The sequence below is a fragment of the Ictidomys tridecemlineatus genome, chromosome 3, assembly GCF_052094955.1.
Source record: "Ictidomys tridecemlineatus isolate mIctTri1 chromosome 3, mIctTri1.hap1, whole genome shotgun sequence".
NCBI classification, from domain to species: Eukaryota; Metazoa; Chordata; class Mammalia; order Rodentia; family Sciuridae; genus Ictidomys; species Ictidomys tridecemlineatus.
In genome coordinates this window covers 144,921,176-144,946,907 of record NC_135479.1, presented here as the reverse complement: position 1 = coordinate 144,946,907, position 25,732 = coordinate 144,921,176, and the positions used below count along the sequence as shown (strand labels likewise).

Sequence of the window (25,732 nt, the reverse complement as noted above, 5' to 3'; positions counted from 1 at the left end):
GAATGAGGAAGGCAAATTGAAAGAACACAGAGAAACAGCTCTCACTGGCCAAATCACAGATAATTTTGACATTTACATCAATTTGGACTAATGAAGCCTATAGGAATTCATTAGTCTAAATTGATAAAGATAAAACAAATAAATGAGAGAAAGAGCAAGTTATTCCTTAGAGTAGAATGTCAATTAATAGATGATCACCATTGGTAACCATCATAGAAGTGGTTGATACAGACAGGAGCTAGTTTTACAAAATACTAATCAATAAAAAGAAATGGTGAACTGAAGGTGGAGAAAATTGGCAGACACTCCCCAGAACCAGGTGACTAAGGTCATCATAATGAGGGGTTGGATGGGAAGTCATGCTACATCCTGAGAAGAGCATGGTGCCTCTCTGTGGTCTTTCTGCCGAGAATACATAATTGGAACTGGTTATGAGGAAACACTGGATGTGTCTAGTTGCAGGTAACCCTACAAAATGTATTCTTCAGGGGCTGGGGTTGTGGCTCAGAGGTGGAGCGCTCGCCTACCATGAGTGAGGCACGGGTTTGCTCCTCAGCACCACATAAAAATAAAATAAAGATATTATGTCCACCTGTAACTATTAAAAAAAAATGTATTCTTTAAAACTGTCAAGAACATGAAGGAGAAGCTCTTCCAGACTGAAATGCCAGAGGCCTGACAAGGAAATGTAAACACGTGGCAGGGATACCACAGTGCCGCATGTTTCCTTCTCCTGTGGGTCCTTGTAATTACTGCAGCACAAAAGATCAGAATATCTGTCATTCCAAAAAGGAAAAAAGACATTGTTTGGAAAGTAAATGAAATGTGAATGGGCCTCGCAGGCTGAGTGGTAGTGTTGGGCCAAGGTTGACTTTCTGATTTGGAGGGCTACAGGTGGATGATGAGTGCCTGAAACCCAACCTTGTGTATTTAGGGAATAGAAAATCAATACAGCAGCTCTCCAGGGTCACAAAAAGACAACATAGAGAGTAGGCAACGAAACAGACACCAAAAAATGCTAATAGCTGGAGAATCTGAGTGAAGGGAATATAGGAGCTTTTTATATTATCCTGGCAACTTTTCTGGAAGTTTGAAGTTATTTCCAAATAAACAATCTTTTAAAAATCACCTAAAACTTAAAGCACCACTTGGGACAATATTAGAAGCAAAAGACAACAAACAAAAACTTATCTGGTTGCTACACATATTGTTTCAGAGTGTGCTGGAAGAGATACTTATGTAATTTTAACAAAGACAAGAACATTTACAACCAAAAATATCAATAAGGACACACTAACAGAGGGTAAGGGAAGAAAGAAGGACTGGGATTTAGAGCTGACTCTCAATTTGTATCAGCATTACTATTGTCTTAGGCCATAAATATGTCAAGGGCTGGCTCACAAACTTGCTTTGAAGAAGGGCTAGCTTAACTAAAACACAAAATCAAATTCTTAATAAATGCTTTAGATTAGGATAATAATGATGATTAAGATAATGATAGCTCCCATTAGCAGGGCTAATTATTCCTTAAGTAGAATAAAAGTAACTATGTGTAAATTTTCATCAGCTACTGTGAAACTCTTTTAATAAGCATAAAGAACATATTCATTTCTATGTGAAATGTCAATTATATCTGTTATAAACCTCAGGACAAAAAAAAAGACTTCAAAAACAGTTGTATGGAAATTTGTCACTAATTTTTTTTTTGAAAAGATTAAGTTACATTATAGCCAACACATAGGAAACAGTTATTGATCACTTATTATGTGCCAGGCACTGTTCTAAGTGCTTTACATGTGTTAATTCACAGAAACTTCTAGACCACTCCATAAAGGATGGCAGTTGGAGCTAAGAGACTGGCAGAGCTCCAAAGGAACTGGAGCAGGCTGGTACAGTCCCTTAACTGGGGACTATAGGGGTCACAGCACTGTGCCCTGGCCCCCTCCAACGCCTTCTCAGTTAACCCACTCGTATTTGCTGTCAGCCTGATTTTGCTTGGTTGGTACGAGGCTGGAAGCCCTGTGAGGGCAGCAGTCAGGCTGTTCCTTTCTCATGTATCCTATGCTTGGCACAGAAGACACTCAGCATTTGCTGAATGAAGAAGGAACAGATGGCACCCCATATGCTGTCTGAGCCTGCCTATTCTCTGATATGGTCAGAACAGCCTTGGACAGAGAGACCAGCTCTCCAGCAAAGCACAGGGCCCCAGAGTTGGTACTGGGTTGGTGACATCAGCTGAAGACTGGGAAAGAAAATACAGTGATTCTAAGGACAATCTTGATCCATTCTCTAACTTGATCAGATCTTTTTTTTTTTTTTTTTTTTTGAGTACTGGGGATTGAACTCAGGGGTACTCAACCACTGAGCCACATACCTATCCCCATTTTGTATTTTATTTAGAGACAGGGTCTCATTCAGTTGTTTAGTGCCTCACTTTTACTGAGGCTGGCTTTGAACTCTGGATCCTCCTGCCTCAACCTCCTGAGCTGCTGGGATTACAGGTGTGTGTCACTGTACCCAGCTTGATAAAAAAAGGTAACCAATTTAGTTAACTATTTAAAGGAATTTTATCCTTGGAAAAAAAGATATTGAAATGTAATAAATGTTGACATGGTGGTTTTGTAAAAATGTCTGGATTAGTTTTAGTTTTTTTACATGACAATTTAACCTATAAAATACCCTTCATGGTTTCATTATTAAATCCACAACAGGGTACATGGTGAACAAACCAGAAAATACTAAGCCTTTTTTTTTATGGAAAATGTAGGTTAAATAAGGAAAATATTAATAGTCATCCTCTTTAAAGGAAAAAATATGCAACTATCTATATAGATTTTTTTTTAAAACCTTCAGTGACAAAGAAAACTGGTTAAAAAATCTTATCACTACAACATAATTGAAGGACTATTTCTTTTTTTAAAGATTTTTTTAGTTGTAGTTGGGCACAATATCTTTATTTTATTAATTTATTTTTACGCAGTGCTGAGGATCGAACCCAGCGACTCGCACGTGCTAGGTGAGCGCTCTACTGCTGGCCACAACCTCAGCCCCATGAAGGACTATTTTTTGATGTAGATGATGGCTTTGGACTCCCCAAACAATTCTTGGTCATGAAATCAAAGTTTCTGAACATGCAATAAGAAAAATGTAAGCATGCAGTCAACAAGCAATGCATGATAGGTTCTGCATTTACGACAAAGCCAGGCATGCAGCTCTGAATGCAGAAACGTTCCCATTAGTCTAACTCTAAATGCTTACTTTGTGGTCAGCTCATTTTCTGGAAAAACAAGAAGGAAGGGTGATATGTACCTCCAGTAAACTAGCTAATCACTATATCTGGTCCCTTTTCCCATCAAGGGCTACTGTAGAATCAAACAGTCCTTTAAGCTTCCTAACTGCATGGCCTGGGGCAAGTGACCTGTCTTCTTTACCACTGGCTTCCTCATATTTAAACCTGAGATACTTGGCTTTGCATAGTTGTTGTAGATTAGAAAAACAGTAAGTACTTAGCAAAGTGCTTGCCATTTAATAAATAGAAGATACCATTATTATTCCACAAAAGGAAATGCAATTCACACATATTAAGTTCTCCTCTATCTATGCTAGTCACTCTGGGACTCAATGCAAACTAGTGGCTACCTCTTAGGCTTAATTACCAAGAAAAAAGTTTTGTGCTACTGTTTTTTTGTTTGTTTGTTTTTGGTTAAGAGATGTCATCTCTCTCTCTCTCTCTCTCTCTCTCTCTCTCTCTTTCTGTGAAAAGGTTAATATACATCTACCAATTATGAGAAGTCTAAGGAACTGCACAGCTGCTGGGCCCTTCCCAATAGTCTTTTTAAGTCCTATTTTGAGTCTCTCACCTCCAAAGAGCATATTATTAACTGAAAAGTTTTCATGCAACTATCACCTTTGGCTCAACTCAAGCACAGGGACTGCATAAAAATGGGATCATATTTGGTCCTAACTTGACCATATATGTCTCTAAACCAATCTAAATATCCTAAAATATTTCTTTAATTACAGCATCAATAGCCCAGAGAACAATGTTCCCCAAAAGAGATTACTGTGACCCAAGGGAAGAGCTGGAGCATACTTATCCCATAGCCCACCCCCAAACCTCCAAATACAGAATCACAACTGTATTCCAGAGGGGACAGGATTTATCATTGTAAGTGAAATGTCAAAAGAAAATAAAATTGGCAATATATGCTCAGAAATGTCATGGTTCTTTTATGTTCTATGACAATGTAATAACTGCAAAAATTTCAAGATAGGAAATAAAAATAAAGGCTATAAATACCATCTCCTGGAGCAGAAATATCAAAATGGTAACCAATGGTCCTGGTCCCTGTATGTTCTATTTGGATTTGTATTGTACTTTAAAAATATTTGAACCAGTTTTAAAAATTGGAAAATTATTTTTTCTGCCTTTTCTTTAAACAAATCTGCACTAACACTAGCTGTTAGTTGGGAGATTTTAAATTTAAAATATCTTGATTTCCAGGACTTTCTTTAAAAATTTGCACTAACCCTGGATCTAGGGGGCAATCACTACTTAAGGCCCATGCTGCTGCTCTTGTGAGGTGGCTTGTATACCTCATCCCACACCGGTTCCCTTGTCTTTCTTTGAAAACCCCTTGTAGAACTGTTACCAGTTGATAACCTCTGCTACAGGCGGTAAAGTGCAACTATACAAATGTAATGCAACATCCTAAAAAATTCTGAAGTTTTATACCTATAAGTGCTACTTAAAATTGGATTACTTTCTACACTTGGTGCTCTGAATATATTGTTCTTTGAAACATGACCTCAAGAGAAGATACCTTAAACCTGACCTAATAAAACAGGACCAATGCAGAAGGCAAAAGAGATGCACAAGTTTCAAGTTTCAGGTTATTCTGGTAATAAGTTAGAGCAAAAGGAGGTAAAAGGGAGAAAAGGCCTAGGTTTGTCCTGTTAAAAACAAACATTTATGGCAGCAATCTGAAGAAAACAAAAGCTAAAACTCTGTCATGTATCAAGCCTAAAAATTAGTTTTTCTCCCCTCCTAAAAGGCAAAGCGTGCTACCAGCATGCACACACACACACACATACACCCACACACCCACACACCCATAAGTGTACCAAGTCACGCCTTACAAATTCCAGAAGTGCACCAGGGTTTTACTCCAGACTTGAAAAGGGTCCTTTCTCTGGAAAATGCAGACAACTTAGTGACAGGCTTTATTATATCTTTTTGGAGATGCATCACAGCTTATAGTGAGAACTTTGGAATACAGGACTTTTTGATACAGATAAGTAAAAAATGATTAATGAACCTTCTCCCCTGAAGAAATGGAAACACAATTTATATATATTTTATAGGAACTGGTAAAGTACAGGTATTCATGTCAAGTTTATGTATTTTTTAATTAATTATCTGATATCCATTCTCATGCTTTAAAATAAAGTCATTTTTAAAAAGCTATGGTACACAAAGGACCACTTTGGTAAAGAAGTAAGTAATAAGAGTTCCTCCTCGCACATATTAAAAGTTTTCAAATGAATATTAATCAATGCTTTAAAAATGCCACTCATTGTACTGTGGAGCACACGTGTTTAAAAGCAGTTTATAGGTAATAACTTTTAACTTTTCTTGGCTTTGCTGACATATTTTAGCAATGCTCACGATGCATGCCAATCATCTCACTTTTACAGTGGGAAACAACACTCTTCAAACTCAACAAGATAATAACACTGACTGTACTTCTATGGCACCATTTAACTCAAAACAGAGAGAACAAGCATGTGACATGGTTCTCCACAAGGTGAACCTGGGATGTTCTGCTATGGTGAATCACGGCAGAGGCCAGGCTGCAGGACTCTAAAAGAGGAGGCCAGCATAGCATCCTGGCTTGCCATTAGGTGAGCAATCTGCTACTTTTCTACCACATGAGGAGCATACCATCAATGCCACTTCCCACAGCTACTTTTGGGATTTGTACACAATAATTAAAAACAAAAACCTTGATTCAAAGAACAAAGCATATCAAAGATACATTACATATTTTCTCTGACCACTGCCTTCTTTTTTTTTTTTTTTTTTTTTGGTGGTGGTGCTGGGGATTGAACCTAGGGCCCCACATATACTAGGCAAGCACTTTACCACTGAGCTACACCCCAGCCCAAGACTGCTGCTGCTCCTTTTTTTTTTTTTTTTAAATCATATCATCATTCACATACATAAATGAGGGGGGAAAATGAAAACCTAATTGAAATAAAAAGGATGGGAAATAAATAACATCACATCAAATAGCTAGAGTTGTGCTGTGCATTAACTTAGAGTCACATGTGGCTATTTAAAATTAAATTAAAATTCAGTGCCCCAGTTATCCTAACTGCAACTGAAGCACTCAAAGCATTTGCAGAGGGCTAGCAGATACTGTACTGCACAAGGCAAATAGAATATTTCCATCATTACAGAGTCCTACTGGACAGTGCTGGGATAGAAAAAACTCAAAAAAAAAGAAGAAAAATGTTGTACCAACCTCTTTCCATTACTATACAGCACCAAAAAGTTCCTTTTAGGGGCTTGAAATAAACAATTTAAATAAGCATCTTAATCCATTTCACTTTGAAACCATGGATGAGAGCTGATATGAACATTGGGATTCAGTGTCTGATGACTCTCTACTGATGATAAGACTAGTGGGCATAGTTCCATGACACTGAGCTTTGTTTCTGTGTTATTCCTGAATTCAAGCTGCTGACTCATAACTAAACCAACTCAGGTCCCAGTCTATAAATCTCACGTGCAATTTAGAAACTATTAAGCCCAAGTACAATTCTTTTCTTCTTTCACTCTAGTTCCCTTTCCATGACAGTTCCCTAATGTCAAAAGTCAGGCATGTATGTTAATTGCAGGATGGCCAATAACCAGATTTGGCTACAAACAAGCTGTCTGTTATTGGCAAATAGGACACATATATTAAGATACTGATCAATAGCATGGACATGTCTTATGCCTAAAAGGATGTGTTCTAACAAGTTTCTTTGTCAGAAAAATAGGAGTAATATAGGAGATTGCACTGATGCATCCAGAACACAAATTAAATGAGAGGGGGCTTCTATAATGCTTAAAAAAAAAGACTAATTAAAATGTAAAATGCATCAAAAAACCTCAAACCTGAAAGTCCTGGAGTAGAGGAAAAGGGAGGAGCTGATCAACCTTTGTCCCGAAGGGACTAGGTAACTAGTAGGCCACTCTGGAATGGGGTGGGCTGAGGCAGGTGGGCTCTGACCCTTCCTCCTGAGTGAGTTCTCGCAACATGAAGACAACTGTGGCCTTTCAGGGACTGTGTCTGCTGTAACTGGCCCTTTTCAATTGACAACTGGGAATGGCATAGGTCAAATTTTAGCCCTTGGGGATGGAGAGAAAAAGAAAATGTCCCCAGAAGCTCCAAATGTCATGAGAGTGGGGTAAGGGGGACTCTAACGAACTAGGGGTTGAAGTCAGGGGTGTTTTACTACTGAAGCACATCTTCAGCTCTTTTTATTTTTTATTTTGAAACAGGGTCTCATTAAGTTGCTTAGAACCTCACTAAGTTGCTGAGACTGGCTTTGAACCTGTGAGCCTCCTGCCTCAGTCTCCTGCTAAGCAGCTGGAATTACAGGCGTGCATCCCCATGCCCAGCAGTAGTCATAGTTTGATCAACAAATGAGTTCCAGTGAAGTTCTCCAAGGGTTAAAAAGGATCTAAGAAATTGGGAGAAAGGTGTCACATGGAATGGCAGCAGTGAACCTAAGGGATCTACCTAAATATTTTCCAATATTTTTGAAATAAAATCTTTATACACAGTACAAGAAAATGTTGGAAATTGACAAGGAGAAAGACACTGAGAGAAAAACAAACATTCTGATTTTGCCCAAATCACCCAGACCAACTACAGGTAATGACAAAAGGAACCAACTGGCAATGAGGTAAGTAACACAATCTTTTTTTTTTTCTTAGTTGTTGATGGACCTTTATTCATTTATTTATGAACAGTGCTGAGAATCGAACCCAGTGCCTCACACATGGTAGGCAAGCATTTTACCACTGAGCCACAACCCCAAGCCATAATACAATCTTTAAGTGCCCCAAATTAACAGATGTGGAAACGCTACCACATTTGCCTAAGAGATGCCTGAAGTTTGACAGTATTTGATTAACAATAAAATAATAATTTTTTTTTTTACCTTTAGAGTGGTGCTAATTTTAAAAGTGAAGGTGATATAAATCCACCTACAGAAATATTTAAAATAGAAAGTAAGGAAACAGATGGAATAGGATGGAGAATTTTAGACATCCATCTTCCAAGGGGAACAAAGGATACTGAGTATATCTCAATAGCCTTTTCCTAACTATGATGTAATGTCACTGTGGAAAGGGCACAGGAATTAGAAGACAGCTTCTGGTCCAGGCCCAGTACCTGGGGAGGCAATGATGTGCCTCCAGATACAGCTTCTCAGCTCTCCACTGAACAACAGGGAGAAGTGGCTGCCCTTTCTGCCTCACTGTGCCCCATTCATGGGTGGCGCGTCCTGGGAAAACCACACTAGTCACTAGGGATGAGGAACATGGGCAGTCACAGGAAAGAGGCTAATAAGAGGAGCAATCTCAGGAGTTGGGAAAGAACACAAGCTCACTGCAGTCCCATCTGAGGGACCCAGCAGAGTAGAAAACCCATGAGATAGCCAACATAAGAACAGGAATGGGGAAATTAGGGTATTGGTTTATCTAGTGTTTTGGTTTCCATATGAATGAAAAAGAAGAAGAAGAAAGGAAAAAAAAGAAAATTGTGTTCCATCTATAAGGATGTGGTACTTCTTCCAACACCAACCCCTTTTTAAGGGATTTCAGAAGCTGCTTAGCAAAATATTGTAAGCTTAAGATCTTGGTTTCTAAATACTGCTACCTTGTTTGCATATATTCTCATCTTCACAAAAACTATGATGTAAGACGGGTCAGATATTAGCATCACCATTTTAAAGATAAGAATAATCCTTAGAAAGTTGAAGTGCTTTGTCATAAGTTTCAAGATAAGTGGCAAAGCCAGATCTCACCAACTCCTCCTGTACGTCATGGATGCCAAGCCTCCATGCTCTAGAACACCGAGTTCTGACTATGTAGAAGATAATAAAATTGTCTCGGGTGGATGACATTTTTTGAAAAGTCTCAGGAGGACAGATGTTGGCACAGCACTGCTTCAGGTGGAAATGCCCTGCTGAATATCTCTGGGTTGCCGTGGTGGCAGGGCAGCATGAAACATAGGCCCTTTAGCGAGTCCTTCCCAGCAATTCCTCTCCAGCGCAAAGCAGTTGGATTCCTTATGTCTCTTTCTTAAACAAGGATTAGTCTTGCTTCTTTGATGTGGTAGTTTCAGATCTCCCTATGCCTCAAAGGTGGGCTCTTCAAGCCTGCTCATTAGCAAAGACACTAGATTTTGGAGTAGGCACCAGAAACTCCATTGGAACTGTACCAAATAGTTTAAGAGAACTTTTTCTTTTCTTTTCTTTTTTTTTTTTTTTTGAGGGAGGGTACTAGGGATTGAACTCAGGAACACTTGACCACTGAGCCACATTCCCAGCCCTATTTTGTATTTTATTTAGAGACAGGGTCTCACTGAGTTGCTTAGTGCCTTGATAAACTGCTGAGGCTGGCTTTGAACTCACAATCCTCCTGTCTCTGCCTCCCAAGCCACTGAGATTACAGGCATGTGCCACTGCCTGGCTTGGAACTCTAATTTTTATTTAAAAAACAAAAACAAAACAAACAAAAAAACCCTCTAATTCTTTTTTTTTTTTTTGGCAGTACCTCGATTGAACTCAGAGGTGCTCTACATCCCCATCCCCTTTTCAAAATTTTGATACAGGGTATTGTTAAGTTTCCTAGGCTAGCCTGGAACTTGTGAACCTCCTGCCTCAGGAGAATGGGATAACAGGTATGTGCCCCTGGCCCAGATTAAGACTTTAATTTTAAAATAATGGCTCTTGGATTTGGGAAAGAGATGCTGAGATCTGGTTAAATTTCAAGTAAACTAAATATAAATGAAGTAAAAATAAGAAGAGAAAAATTAAATAAAAATTACAGCACAACACACAGGTATCTAAGGGCATTTTTCAAAACTCAGAATTCACGTAATTACCTGAAAAATGTGGATTTCCTGGCCCCACTCTCGAATTCAATGTTAAGTGTAGAGTAAGACCTGAAATGTGCATTTTAAAAAATATTTTTAGTTGTCAATGGACCTTTATTTAATTTATTTATATGTGGTTCTGAGAATTGAACCCAGTGCCTTACAGTGCTAAGCAAGCACTCTGCCACTGAGCCACAATCCCACTCCTGGAAATATGTATTTTTAATAAAACCTTCTGGGTAATTCTGGTCCAAATAGTGAATAAATTCATTTGAAAAACTATCTTGGAATGTCTGAGGAAGAGGGTCAATTAATTGGAGGGATTTGTCCCAGAAAAACTTGAGCAATAAAAATGAAAACAAAACAAAGGGAGGGAGAAAGGGAGATAGACAGAGAAAGAGAGATAGAGGGAGTTGGGGAGGAAGAGGGAAAATCAAAGTATTACAGATATGCACCAAGAGAAGGCTGATAACTGATGCACACTGATTTAACAGAATCCTTCAACAGGATAGAACTATTTAAGAGGCGGTTCACTCCTGGATCTTAGGTAGGGATTTCCATTCCACAGGGCAGCTAGGAAAGTCAGCACAAGGAACATAAGGATGTGTTTACATCGCATTTTCAAAGAACCAGAAGAAGGCAACTCTGATGTAGCAGGAAGACATGGGATTCAGAAATCTAACTCTAACTCTGCCCTTTGCTTGGTATAACAGTCACTTAGCATTTCCAGCTTCTAAACTCTAAATGGAGGGCTATGACCTACCTCCAGGGATGGTGGTCAAGAATAAATGATATAGCTGTCTATATAGAATACAAACAACAACCAGTATAGTTATAAGGAACTAGAGGTTACTAACTTTCTTAAACACTAATTACAAGATTTTTTTTTTTCACAGTAATAGGGATTGAACCCAGGGGTTCTTTGCCACTAAATTACATCCCCAACTCTTTCTATTTTTTATGTTGAAAAAGGATCTTGCTAGGTTGTGTAGGCTAATCTTGAACTTGTGATCTTCCTGCCTCAATCTCCCAAATAGCTGGAATTGCAGCTGTATGCCACTGAGCCTAGTCAACACTGATTATAAATTTTCGGAAGCATCTGGCCAAATGGCTAGAATTGTATATTAAGTCTCACAAAGCTCAGCAGCATGCTACGTAGAAGTGGGAAGTAGCCACCTGGAGAAATCAGAATTCACAGAACATTCCAGAAGAATGTGGAAAAAAACATCCCTTTATCTAATGGTGAAAAATGATGAGGACAAGGAGAGAAGACTCAGTATTTATGCAGATTACCCCTAGTGAAGTATAGAGGTTTTTCACTGCCCTTGGGATAAAGCCACAGTGACAGCCCAGCAGCTTCTTCTTCAACTATTCCTCATGGCACTTCTGCTCCAGGAACATACTATAAGGATCTTACTATATGATCTCACTATAAGGACTCAGGAGAGGACTTGAGGTGGCTTTCCAAAGAGTGCTTAGTCAGGAAAAGAATAGAACAGTGAGCTATCTTTGTCAGGAATCTGGGGCTAAGCTTAATTTTCTTTGGACAATGAAGAATATGTGCCCTTATTTTTTTCTAAAGGGGAGTCATGGTAAGGTACAGAAGGTGGCATTTCCCATTGGAGTTCATTTTTGAAAATGCCAATCCTGTCTCAGTTCAATGAAAAGACAAAGGCAGACCCAAACAAAGGTGAGGGAGCAAATGCCAGGTGGCCACAGCAGTGGTCAGCCTGGCTAAAGGATGGGGAAGGAGCCAGTTCAGGTGTAAGACAGCTGGGAAACCCTGGAAATGGACATCTGCTAGATCACTCCTGTGTTCCCCATCCCCATCTCTACTCCCCAGATGGTTGTTTAGTCAGAGCTTTTCTTTGTTCATAGATCAGGGACTTTGAGAGGAAAAAGGTAGGAAGGTTATTTGCTGAGTTAACTCAAGAAAAACCTTTTGAGTATAGAGATCACAATTTTTTCTTTAACATCCTGCTGACTCAGGTGTCACACTAGCTGATGGATGAAACTTTATATGTCAAAAGAAAACTATCTGATCACCTTTAGTTTCCACAGTGCTCACGATGACATTTACGTGACTAGCATTCCATGGGGTAAAGAATGAAAATGACAAGTGAGGGTGTATGTCCTACAGGGGCCTCTTGAAAGGAAACATACTCAAATGTGAAACTAGTCAAGTCTTGACTTAAAAGCTGTACCTTAGCACAGCATGTATAATTACAGAAAAACAAGGGGAATGAGCATGAGGAACACGATCAGGCCACCAAGGGTGGAACAAGTCAAATCCATACAGAATATGATGAAAACAAAGAATTCCACCTGTCTCCTTTAGAGGGACTATGAAAAAGAAACTGTATAGTACCAAGAAAAAATGCTAAACATTACTATGAGAAAATGAGATATATTTTATTAAGCAGTAATTTCTGAGGTCAATTTCTGTCTGCTTTAGTTATATGGTTCCCACCGCTAAAGTAAGCAGAGCTGGATGGAAGGAAAATAGAGATGTTAATAAGATGCTTCAGGAAACAGAAGAATGAAGTCATGTGTAATGTTGTACAGAACAAACTGAATTACAGCTACTGTGAAACCCCAGAGCAAGAAAAGTACCATTTGGCCAAGAGAAGGGGCTGAGGAACAGGTGACAGATAGCAAGCAGCTTGGCCTCTGAAGAGTCAAAACAACAGACTTTCAACACAGCTGTCAGAACCTTGGGGAGATCCAGAAGGGAATCTACTGCTATAAACAAAACAATCAATGAGGGGTTCTGTTCACAGAAAAGAACTGAGATCCTGGATCAGCAGAAACACTGATTTCTATTTCCATGAGAAAAGATTAAGTCAACTAATCAATAGGATATATGTAAAAACAAGGGACTGGAGGTGACAGAAAGACAGAAAGGATGCTCTTCAAAAAATGATATGCTAATGGTAGCAGAAATTGGGTCACTTTGGTTGCAAAGAAAAATTCTGAATATGCAAATGTAATGAATATATACTGCAAAGCTCAAATGTGATATATTTGAAACCATCTGTTAAATGTCAAGTCTATGCATCTGGCAGGCAGGGAGGACAATGGTCAGGTTCATGTACCTGTAATCTGCAGACACATTTAATAGCTTTTTAAGCCAACAAGTTTTAATGATGTGCCCAGGAAATGCTGACAAATGTTATTAACAACAATTTGACTAAGAGAACTACTTGATTTGAATTTTAAGTATTTTTGAAATACCTGCTCAGCTCCTTTGGTGGACACACTAATATACAGAGGAATGGTCACTGAAGCAAGCAGCTAAAGCACTGGCATCTGGATAATTCATGTGTGACTATCTTTTGGCAAAGTGAATGAACACTCCTAGTGGACAATACTTTGGCTTCACATACCTTCATACACTTAATTAGTGAAAGCACATATTACCTGTCTAAGAATGTCAATGAGGGCTGAGGGTAGCTCAGTGGTAGTGCACCTACCTAGTATGCATGAGGCTCTGGGTTTGTTCCCCAGCATGGTGTGGAGGGGAGAGGGGACATAGAGTCAATACTGAGAAGAAATTTTAATTTACTTGAGACTATAGACAAATAAAATTATTTTGGTTGGTTAAAACAAAAAGGAAGCAGTATATATACAAAAGTATGGAAGAAAAAAATATAGGGTTAAAAATGACTTATAGAAAGGATTCATAGTCAATGAAGAGATGACGTGCAATTACAAGTAATGCAACTTTCTTAACTTCATAAATAAGAGAACAAAGGGCAACATGCTTGCCGTATGAGAATTTATTTCCCTGTCTCTCTTTTAACTTTTTTTTATATAAAGAAATGCAATGACTAAAAAATGTAAGCAATTGTTTTATTTTCTTCCTCCATAGGATAGTTTAGACATCTTCAAGGAAGGAGACAAGATCTTAAAAAAGAAAGCCTGTGGATCTGCAAATTCCATGTGAATATAACAAAAATAATAGCTCTTAATTAAAGTTGATTAAACTTTGGCTAAGAACTTACTAGCTATGTGCATTTTTTCTTATGTATTTCATAGAGCAATAAAAACGTTTTAAAAAATCTCGTTAGTTGAAAGATAAATAAAATTGTCAAAATACATCTTGAAAAAAAATGTTTTGACAGGGATTTCAGAAGAATAAAGGACAAAGAACATACCAGATGCTGACAGATAAGCAATTTCATGAGTTCCAAAGAATCTAGTGATGCTAGTGATAGGCTATTAGGACTCAAAAACTGAAAAATGAATCCTCCTTGTAATCTAGAGGTACTCTACCTCAAGGTCACATTAGCAAGAAATACCTTAGAATAGATTTACACCCATGGGATGAGTGCTTTTGCCTCTCAATTCTTGCAGACTGTCCCTGGGCCTGCTTTGTATCTACCACCACCTAGGCACTCAGAACTGCCGTACCTAGCACATCTGGCAATTCTACAAGCCCCAGAGGGCTGGGTAGGAACAAGTTTGTTCATCCTGGTCCCATGAAGATGAAACTGCTCCAAGAGGAAACCAGTGTCTCCATTCCTACTATAAAGGTGCAAATGCCCAGAGTTTACTATGTTGAGATAGAAACAAGCTCTTAGAAAAATGTAACTGAGTTGCAGACCACAAGGAACCTCCACAGGAATCAGATCACAGGATTTTGCCATTTAATCAGCAACACTACAAGATTTGGGGTATGTTTTCCACTTTGGACCCAATTCCTACAGGGCATGCATACTTTTTAATCTCTGCTATTTTGGCATGAGCTGGAGTCTTGTCTTTAACCATAACCAACATGTCCAGAAGAAAAGCCAACTTAGTAGTATTATTTTACTTTACTTACCTCTTTGACACTATGTGTCACTGCCCATATTAGAAAAACTCTTGACATCACCTGGAAAGAAGTCAGGACAACGGAAGATGGAACAATTCCTGAAAGAAATTTTAGGACGAATGAATAAGTTTCATCATGTAATACATTTCTAAAACATTAAAATTTAAATGTTTTTATCACCAAAACCGTCTTGAGCAAATAAAATATCTGTATTGATATACACACTAAATTTAACGTAGTAAGTATTCAAGTTTTTCCTCCCTCAAAACAATAATAATATGCATGGTACCCACAGAATCTGGCTACTTTTCTTAAGTCTTTCAAAACCAATTACCAAGTACTATATTTTTTACATTTATCAACTACAACAAAACTACTACTCAATCTTTAAAATAGAGCAATGAAGGTTCATTTATAATATGGGTTTCAAAACAAATAAATAGTGGGTAGGAAATCAATTCTGTGTCTAATAAATGTTGAAAGCTCCTGGATATTAGCTATGATACACTCTTTAATGGTTGAGTACCTTTTATCTACTTGTATGTTTTGCCAATCAGCATAGCAAAATCAGAGATCATTATCTTTTTCTTTTTTTTTTTTGGTGCCGGGGATTGAACTCAGAGGCACTCAACTACTGAGCCACATCCCCAGCCCTATTTTGTATTTTATTTAGAGACAGGGTCTCACTGAGTTGCTTAGCACCTCACCATTGCTAAGGCTAGCTTTGAACTTGTGATCCTCCTGCCTCAGCCTCCCTAGCTTCGCAGCCTCCCTAGCTTCGTGTACCCATGCACTGGCTACAGATCTTTATCTTTAAAACTGTTTCTTCTTACCTTGTCCATTACAAGAATGGATACAATTATTCTCCCAATGTCCTCAATTTATAGCACTGGAACATCTTTATTTCAGATAATCACCAAATTCTGCTAAGCTTACATTTCTTTGGCTTAGCCTATCCCTTCAATTGCTACAACCATAATCCCCATTAAATAAAGACGAACTACCATCATTATATAGAATTTTTGTCTCCCTTCATTTATCTTAAACCCAGCAATAAGTAATTTTTTCTCTAAACATTCTTTTCTCCTTATAACTTTACACTGATGAGGAGTTAGTAGAGTTATGGGTTTTTCAACCCATCAGCCCTTCTGTTTCTGGACTCACTACCACCACAGCTATGCTTACCAACTTCCTGAACCTTTCAAGTTGCATACGGGCAACTCCACACCTGTTGGAGCCCTCAGCCTGGCTGCAGGTCCTCCTTCCACTTTAAGACTAATTTCATCTTCCTCAGTCACTGAACTATTCTAGACCAATTTTCATTCTTCCAAACCTCTCTATGCACTCAGACTTCTGAACATTTTTATAGTTAGACAAACTACAACTTGCCCAGAGACCAGGTATAAATCAGATCTATAAATGTCTCTATGGGTTGGCACAAATCATTTTATCTCTCATTAACTCTAAAATGAATTTATTAAAGAAAACTTGGGTTTTGAAGAGGAACAGTTTGTTTTCCAAAAGCAAACAACATGAATATGTCAAGCTCAATGCCTGGTATACAGGGGTGCCCAATATATCTTTGTAGAATAAAAAGAATAAAAAAGTTTAAATATAGTGATATATAGATAAAAGGCATAGAACTGAGACTCCAGAAATAAACCCATGCATTATGGTCAGTTGACTTATAGTGGGGATTGAACCCAGGGGTGCTTTACCATCCCTAGCGTTTTTTTTTTTTTTTTGAGACAGTATCTCACTAAATTGCCCAGGCCAGCCTTGAACTTGCAATCCCCTTTTCTCAGCCTCTTCAGTAGCTGGGATTATCAATGTGTGCTACTATGCCCGGCACTTGATTTTCAGTAAGGATGCCAAAACAATTCAATAGAAAAATTAGTGTCTTTTCAACAAATGATGTTGGAACAAAGAGCCACATGTAAAAAGAAAAAGAGTGGGGGGACTGAACCACTTCCCCAGCATGTATCAACACTAACTCAAAGTGGATCAAAGAACTGAATGTAACAGCTAAAACTATAAAAATCTTAGTAGAAAGCATAGGTGTAAATCTTGAGGCTTTGAATAAAATAGCTTTTATTAGATATGACACCAAAAACAAAAGGAAAAATAAATAAATTGGACTTCATAAAAAGTAACTTTTATGCTTAAAAGAATATCATCAGTAAAGTGGAGACAACCTATAGAGAGGAGAAAATATTTGCAATCATATGTAATAAGGGAATTATATTAAGATATATAAAAAAGTCTTATAATTCGACAATAAAAAGACAAGTAAATAACCCAATTGAAAAATGGGCAAATAATTTGAAAGGGCATTTCTCCATAGAAGACATAAAAATGATCAATAAACCCATGAAAACATGTTTGAACCTCATTAGTTATCAGGGAGATCCAAATCCAAATCAAAATGAGATATTCACACAAAATAGGATGGTTATAATAAAAAAGATAACAACAAGTGTTGGCAATGATGTGGAAAAGTGGAACCCTCATACTTGGCTGGTAGCATTGTAAAATGGTATAGCCACTCAAAAAAAGCTATTGATAGACTCATCATACTCTACTTCAAGATATGTGTATAAATGAAAATAAATATTTTTTCATAAAAACTTGTACATGCATGTTCATAGTGGTATTCATATTAGCCTCAAAGTAGAAATAAAAAATGAATAAATAATGAATGGATAAAATGTGGCACATTCATAAAAAGAAAGATTAGAATTAAATAAATAAAAAGTAATGAATAAGTAAAAAGAAATGAAGTGCTGATTCATGCCACAATATTAATGAACCTTGAAGACATGCTGAGTAATAAGAAGCCAGTGATATATGCCAGTGATATAAGCCAGTACCTATTTTGTGGTTTAATTTATATATCCAGAATAGGTAAATCTATAGTGATTGAAAGATTAATAGTTACCCCGAGCTGGGAAGTATGGAGGCAAACGGGAAGCAACTGCTAATGGATTTCTTTTGGGGGTAATGAAAATGTTCTACAATTGATTGTGGTAATGGTTGCACAACTAATTATACACTGTAAATGGGTGAATTATATCTAAATAAAGCTGTTATTAAAAAAAATAAGTGTATGAGTGAAGTACAATGCCTGGTTATGTAATTATGTAATACAGCTAAAGAAGCTAATTAGAGAGTCAAACATTTAGTGAATATACTTAGCCAGATCATACTTCAAATAAGAAAAAGTTAAAAAAAAAAAAAAGGACTAAGAATTAAAAGTTGTTTATATGAATTACTAAGCATTTACTATATGGAAAGACCACCATTTCTAGCTGCCACTGCTGTTTTGCCTTTTTTTTTTTTTTAAACTCAAAAACCAGCTCACCACGTAATAATCTGATTTTTCGTTTCATTTTTGTTCTTTCTTCTTTTGCCACTAAAGCCACAGGCTGGACTGTTGCTATTTGCAGTGGTGCTCCAAGGGTTGCTGCTGTGTTGTGGTGCGGACTGAGCAGTCCAGGAGCTGGACTTCAGATTTACAAGTTTGAAAACCTGATTTTATCCCACTCACCAGCAAGAACCAGGCTCTGGGAGACTGACTCATACTAATCAAAACCACAGGAGACTAGGTAATAAGCCCAAATGTCAATTCATTTATTTATAATAGCTGCACAGTTTTTCTAATAACTGAACAACAATGGGTTTTTCTGGTGTCAAAATCAGAATGCTTAGTTTGACTTTAAACAGGGTGACCTGGAAGGTCTGGAACAGAGTACTGCAATTTAGGTGAGCACAGATTATTAATTATCTCTCCTCTATCGTAAAGCATCTCTTTTATAGATAATTTTAGATAATTTTCTTAAAAATGCTAAACAAAAATTATCAGAATGTTCTTATTAAAAATAAATTTTAGTTGGGCACAATGGCTTACACCGTAATCCCAGTGCTCAGGAGACTGAGACAGGAGGATTCCAAGTTCAAGGCCAGCCTCAGCAACTTAGCATGGCTCTAAGAAACTTAGCAAGACCCTGTCTCAAAATAAAAAAAATAATAAAATAAAAAGAGGGCTGGGGATTGTGTTTCAGTGGTTAAGCACTCCTGGGTTCAATTCCTGATACCAAAAATTTTAAAAAATTCAAGTTTTAGTATCCAAAAACAATGATTTACTATTTTGGTATAGTCCCCACCACTCTTTTCTTTAATCATATTTTAAAGCACAGGTTAACTATTATTTATACTTTTTTGCTTTCTTCATTCAATGCTTTAAGAATTTTCTATTTTTCAAATTACTTTAATGTGAGTCATGATATTCCTTTGAGTGAATATATACTTGTTTATATATTCTCCTTTTGTGGGACATTTAAGTTGCCTGCAATTTCTTCATATTATAAGTGAAGGAATGAAATAGTACAAGTAACAGAATTTTTAAAGAATTTTTAGAATTCTTTTTTTTAAAAAATAAGAATTATTTCTTTGGGACAGTTTCCCAGAAGTAGAAGTACTAGGTCAAATGGTATGAATGTCTTTAAGGCTCTTGAAAAACATTACCAAATTGCTTTCCAGAATGTTCGTTAGGAATTTATACTCCCACTAGCAATATATAAGAATGTACACCCTTGGCAGTAAATTTAGAGATTAATTAACGATTAAAAAGCTGAACACTTGTTGGTTTGATGCAGTGGCTGAGATGTCTTGGGCCTTGCAGTCCCTAACTAGGGAACTTGAATCTCCCAAATGATGTGGTTCATATCAACTCTCCCTTAGTTTCTCTGGAAGATGCATCCACCTCACCTATCACCCAGCAAACGGTTTAGGCCCTTGTCTGACAGCACACTCTCAAAATGACTGCTTTACTGAACCAGTCAGTCAAAAGGCCAGCAAGAAGGAGGGTCCTTTCTTTCATCTTTTTTTTTTTTTTTTTTTTGGTACCAGGGATTGAACTCAGGGGCATTTGAACCCTGAGCAACATCCCCAGCTCTATTTTTTGTATTTTATTTAGAGACAGGGTCTCACGGAGTTGGAACTTGCAATCCTTTTGCCTCAGCCTCCCGAATCGCTGGGATTACAGGCGTGTGCCACCTGCTTGGAAAGAAAGGGCCTTTCTATAAGGAAGACCCCTGGAAGGCTGGAAGATCTAAGTCCATCATTGTCTTCAAGCTGGACAAACAGTAGGAGGACACATAGATGAACCCTATTATCTTAGCTCAGCATAGAATTGGCAGCCAGGAGTTGGGCTTTTTGTTACTATCAGGTGGATTTTGAGAGAAAATGTTAAAAAATATACTCTTATTTGATAGAGGAATGGTATAAAATACAATGTCCACCCTGCCACTTGCCCCTTTCATAAAGCCCCAGGTGGGAAATTTGTTTTAGAGCTTAATGTTATGAAATGTTTGCCCCTTACCAATGATAACAATTATATAACTCAGTTATCCTTTTCAACTTTGTAGCCACAAAATTGTGAGCTAAAGGTTTTACACGCTATATTATTGTATTCTGTGCCATGTTACACAAATCCTTGAGGAATGTGGACTACAGATAGATAAGGCAGGCCACGTCCTCTTTCTTTTGTCTTTCAGTCAATCCACTGTATTTGCATTTATATACCATTATGTCTCATTTAAACATAATGGCCCAGCATGTTAAAACTCAAACTGCAGATTTTTTGTTGGTGATTACTTAAATCAGTGTTTTCAGATGACAAAGAGAGATTCTGCAATCTTATCAGAAAGCACTCATTAGATCAAATTCACTCAAATAAGATTGTGAGGCACCTATTATTTATTATCTTATTTGACAAATGTTTTTGGAGTACCCATTCTGTGCCAAGTGTTGCCCACCAAGCTGGGATACAATGGTAAATGGTGAATAAGACAAAGCCCTGCATGGGCTCACATTCTCAGGCTGTAACCTAGGTACTTCAGTAACTCTTATCTTTAGGAGTTTTTCTTAAAGGCAATGTGAGGATATTAAATATTTGTAAATAAGAAAATGGCATAATCACATCTTGGTTTCAGAAAGAGATCTCTGTGAGCAGGGCAAATCTTTGGCAAGGAAAGGGTATAACTTGAGAAATAATCATGGGAATTTATGTTGAAAGGGCAATGAACTTGTGAAGCAGATGAAGAAACAGCTGTGCATGTGTGTAGTAAAAGCTTGTATAAAGGGAATCTGCCTTTCCCAGAATCAGGGTGCTCTGAGGACTTCCCAAACCACCAAGTACTACAAAGCTGAGCAGTCCTGGAAATCTTCCCTTCCTAGCCCTCCCTCAGATGGAATGGGTTTGAGGGGTTGGGAGACTGGCCATATATGACAAAGACAAGGTTGAAAGTTAAACATTGGAAAGACAAGGTAAGACTGAGAACACAGCAGGTCAGTGTTCAGGTGGAGCAGGAGGCCACAGTCACGGGAGGAGCCAAACATTACGGAATACATGGGTAATAAGACCAGACCAAAGCAATGCAAGAGACTCAAAGTCAGTTCCAGAAATTAAAGAATTAAGTAAATGTTAATAAATGAAACCAGATCATAGAATCTCCCTAACCAAACACCAATATACAAAATCAAAAATAATAACATTAAATAGCAACATCATTGGCAGCAACCAAAAAGGAATGGGTACAACTTAATGCCATGCCATATATTTTAAAAAATGCTAGCCAACAAAAAAGAGGACCGATTATAGCCCAATTCCTCCCACAAGGTACAACAAACCTTCCTCCAAAAAGTGATACTAATGAATCAATAAAATCCTGACAATATTCGTTAATGGGCCTAGATCTGGAGAGAAACATAAGTTTCTGCCTGGAGTGTAATACAAACAGAGCCTGAAAGCAATGATAAACTCAGGGACGTGATCGCCTGGGCGCTAGCTCATCGATGCCAAGCCTCTGGGCCCCATACTGAGTTGGAGGATGGATACAGGAATTCTAGGACACAGCAATTAAACAAATCTCAGGACAGACAGAAGAGCCCATGTGTTTTTTTACTTTTATTTATTTTTATTTTTTAGTGATAGACCTTTTATTTTATTTGTTTATATATGGTGCTAAGAATTGAACCTAGTGCCTCACACATGCTAGGCAAGTGCTCTACCAATGAGCCACAAACCCAGTCAGCCACATGTTTTTTAAATATATAACTCATCTCCATTGTTTAAAATTCAAAAAGTATTAAAAAATGCAAAGAAAAGAAACCAATTATTAATTCCTTGTCTATCATTTCATAATATGTAGGTGAATGTAATAGATGTATTCAAACACATTCTTTTTTCTAATTTTTAACATAACAGCAGCACTTCATACACATTGTTCTATATCTACTTTTCTTCCTTTAAAACATATCCTAAAGCTATATGTGGTGGCACACACTGGTAATTCCAGGCTGAGACAGGAAGTTCACAAATTTGGGATCAGTCTGGACAACGAAAATTTAAAAAAAGACTGGGAATGTAGCTCAATAGTGGAAAAATGTCTAGCATGTATGAGGCCCTGGGTTCCATTCCCAGTACCAACTGTGTGTGTGAACATGTGTGTGTGTGTGTGTGTGTGTGTGTGTGTGTGTGTGTGTGTGTCTCCTGAAGTTCTTTCGATAAATGGAACAGAAAGAAGTATTCAAGGGAATGATCCAAGAAATTCCCTTGAAACAAAAGAACTAACATCAATTGATCATGAATGACTGAAAGAGAAATGCCTAAATGACTAAACAATAACAACAACAACAACAAAAAAAACTATCTACAAAGTGGTAAGAAAATCACCCTGGCTTCAGACTTCTCCAGAACAACATCGAATGTCAGAAGACAAAGAAGTGATTCTACAAAGGTCTGAGGGAAAGAAAACATGTTCAAGAGCATCTTACCCACCTAAAATGTCACCCTTGTGTAACAAGGCAAAAGGTAAGACATCACTCAATATAAAAAAATTTGGCACACAATACTGATATGACTTTCTTGAGAAACACATACTGTCAGAAATTCATTCAAATAAGATAAATCAAAATAAAAAACTCAGGAATTAAGAAGTCATGGTGGACTGGGGCTGTAGCTCAGTGGTAGAGTGCTTCCTACACACGTGTGAGGCACTGGGTTCAATCCTCAGCACCACACAAAAATAAATACATAAAAAGATATTGTGTCCATTTACAGAAGAAAGAAAGAAAGAAAGAAAGAAAGAAAGAAAGAAAGAAAGAAAGAAAGAAAGAAAGAAAGAAAGAAAGAAAGAAGAAAGAAAGGAAGAAAGGAAGAAAGGAAGAAAGAAAGAAAGAAAGAAAGAAAGAAAGAAAGAAAGAAGAAAGAAAGAAAGAAAGAAAGAAAGGAAGAAAGGAAGAAAGGAAGAAAGGAAGAAAGGAAGAAAGAAAGAAAGAAAGAAAGAAAGAAAGAAAGAAAGAAAGAAAGAAAGAAAGAAAGAAGAGGGGGGAGGGAGGGAGGGGGGGAAAGAAAGAAAGTTAGTTAGTTAGTTATGGTAAAGGGTCCACAGTAGGCTGACCACAGCAGGCTGAATCCATTCTGGTCACAAAAAATAATGTAAATACTTATGAACCACAATAGTAAATTCATCACATAATATAAAAATGAGAGTCAGGGAAGGTAGAAGAAGAAAGTGTGACAATACTAATTTCTTTAATAGAATTAAGAGGCATTGCTTAAATATCTAGAATACAATTACAGATATTGCATAAAACCAAAAAACAGCTAACTATAATTTAAATTTTAAATTTTTATGATCTTTTTCTTAGAGGAATCTTATTGTAAATAATATTTCTTATGGTACAAAAAGCTGTATTTTGATAAACTCAATGTTTTTCATGAAAAGTATCATGTTTTTTTCTTCATAATATAAGCTTTCCATCTTGATTCTTCCATCCATCTTCTTTTTCTTCCTTATGCTAATACGTATGCAAAAAAATGTTCTCTGGAATGATGTCTATGTAAAATTAATAAAAATTTTATCTACTGGTGGAATTTAGAATTTTTTTCTTGTGCAGGGATCACACCCAGGGCCTCCTGCACACTACGAAAATGCTCTGCTACTGAACTACACCCTCAGCCTTAAAATGGTTTTACTTCTTGTACTTTTCCAAATCACATGAACTCCTTATATAAAAAAGAATATGAATTAAAATTTCACAACTAAAAAATCATTATACTTTGCAAGAAATCAAATCTTTACCACTAACAAAACCACAATTCTGAATTTGAACCAATTCCAATCTTAACAGAGAAATTTTCTTAAATACTTTCTCTTAGCATACAACGTAATCTCAGGGAAACAGAAAATGTTCCTGGCCCAAGTGAAGAAAGGGTGGGAGTGTCAGGCAGGAGGCAGAGCAGACTGACACCACTAGCACTTGACGACAGCCGGCTTCTTCAGAGAACACACAGAGGGCAGTTCTCTGTTCTTTTCCCCCAGAACACTGAAAACTGACCATGCTTCTTGAGGCTGCAGCACATAAACGCCCCCGGAAAACAATTTTCAATATATTTCACATAACCACACTTATGTTATCAAGCTCTGACAAAAGAAATTTGTCTTAGACTGAAGTCAACGGCTAAATTATAGTATTTATATGATAAGCTCTATGGATTTGTTTGAGGCTGGCATTTCTAAAACATGAACTCAACTGTAAAAGGGCACTGCATTTTCTTTGTGCTAAAAGAATAGTGTTACTAAGTGCATTCATGCTTCATTTTTACAAAAATGAAATGAATATAAAGGGAGAAACCCAAGAAAGCAAGTACAGTGATACTTCATATGTCACCAATCGTAATAAACGTGCAGTTAGAATTAAATCTTTTCCCTTGGGGTGACAAAACAGTCTCTTAAACAGTACAGAGGTACTTTTCAAAGTGGGGCATGCATGCCCTAAAGATATGTAGCAGGGTCCAGCCCAATGTCATCCGACCAGCAGTCAACTTATTCAAACTCACCAAGAGAAAAGGAAACAAAATTTAGTGTGGACAGCTCTTCATGAAGTGAATGTGTGCAGAGTGCACAGTGGTCTCAGATCCTGGCCTCTCAGCACATTAACTGCGATTCTACTGTTCAAAGAAAATGTTCCACATAACAGAGGCCCAAACTGTGAGCCAACTATTTCATATGGCATTCAAAAGAAGGAAGAACTCAAACTTCCACCCTTGCAGGAAAAAGCAGCTACACTGGACTTATCAAGAGATGATACTAAGTTGCACTGTGATGTAAGAGCAATTTAAGGCATTTTTCATGGGAATTTTACCATTACATATGCAATTCTACTTTCAAGACACCATCACAGGCTACACACAGAGCATCCTGGAATACTGACTTTCCCTGAAATTTTTAGGGGGAGATCAATTTTTATATTAAAATACAAAAAAGAGACTTCAAAGGTATCTGGTTTTGGCAGACTATTTTGCTTTTACTTTCAAAATGTCTGGGGTGGAACTAGATTCCTCACTGATATTAGGGAAACTTGGGGGAAGAAATGCTGGAAAAACATTACAATACATAATAATACAAGAAAGGAAGTTGGGCCTAGGGAAAATAAGGAAAAATAGATTAACAACATGAAAGAAATACTTAAATGAACACACAGAAGTTCTGTGCACCTGTTTGGGGAGGTACTTGGCTTTTTTTTTTTTTTAAACCAATGTTCTCATGTATTAAATGGCTTTGACTACCATGCTAGATTCTAGTTCACCAATGTTCTTTACCGTCAGCTGTCAAAGCTTCTGCCACTAGCAGCTTATGCTTCCATTTAACTTAGGTTCTTACATTAAAAAAAAAAAAAAATCTCTAATAAGCTG

The 25,732-nt window shown here is 37.4% G+C and overlaps 1 protein-coding gene across 1 annotated transcript in view; it reads right to left on the bottom strand.

Moving 5' to 3' along the window:
- Positions 1 to 25,732, bottom strand: part of Hacd2 (3-hydroxyacyl-CoA dehydratase 2) — a 90,548-nt gene that overhangs the window by 19,835 nt on the left and 44,981 nt on the right. Inside the window, exon 4 of the mRNA XM_005338884.5 lies at positions 14,983 to 15,071. Coding sequence (XP_005338941.1) covers positions 14,983 to 15,071 — 89 coding nt within the window. The remainder of the gene's footprint in view (positions 1 to 14,982; positions 15,072 to 25,732) is intronic.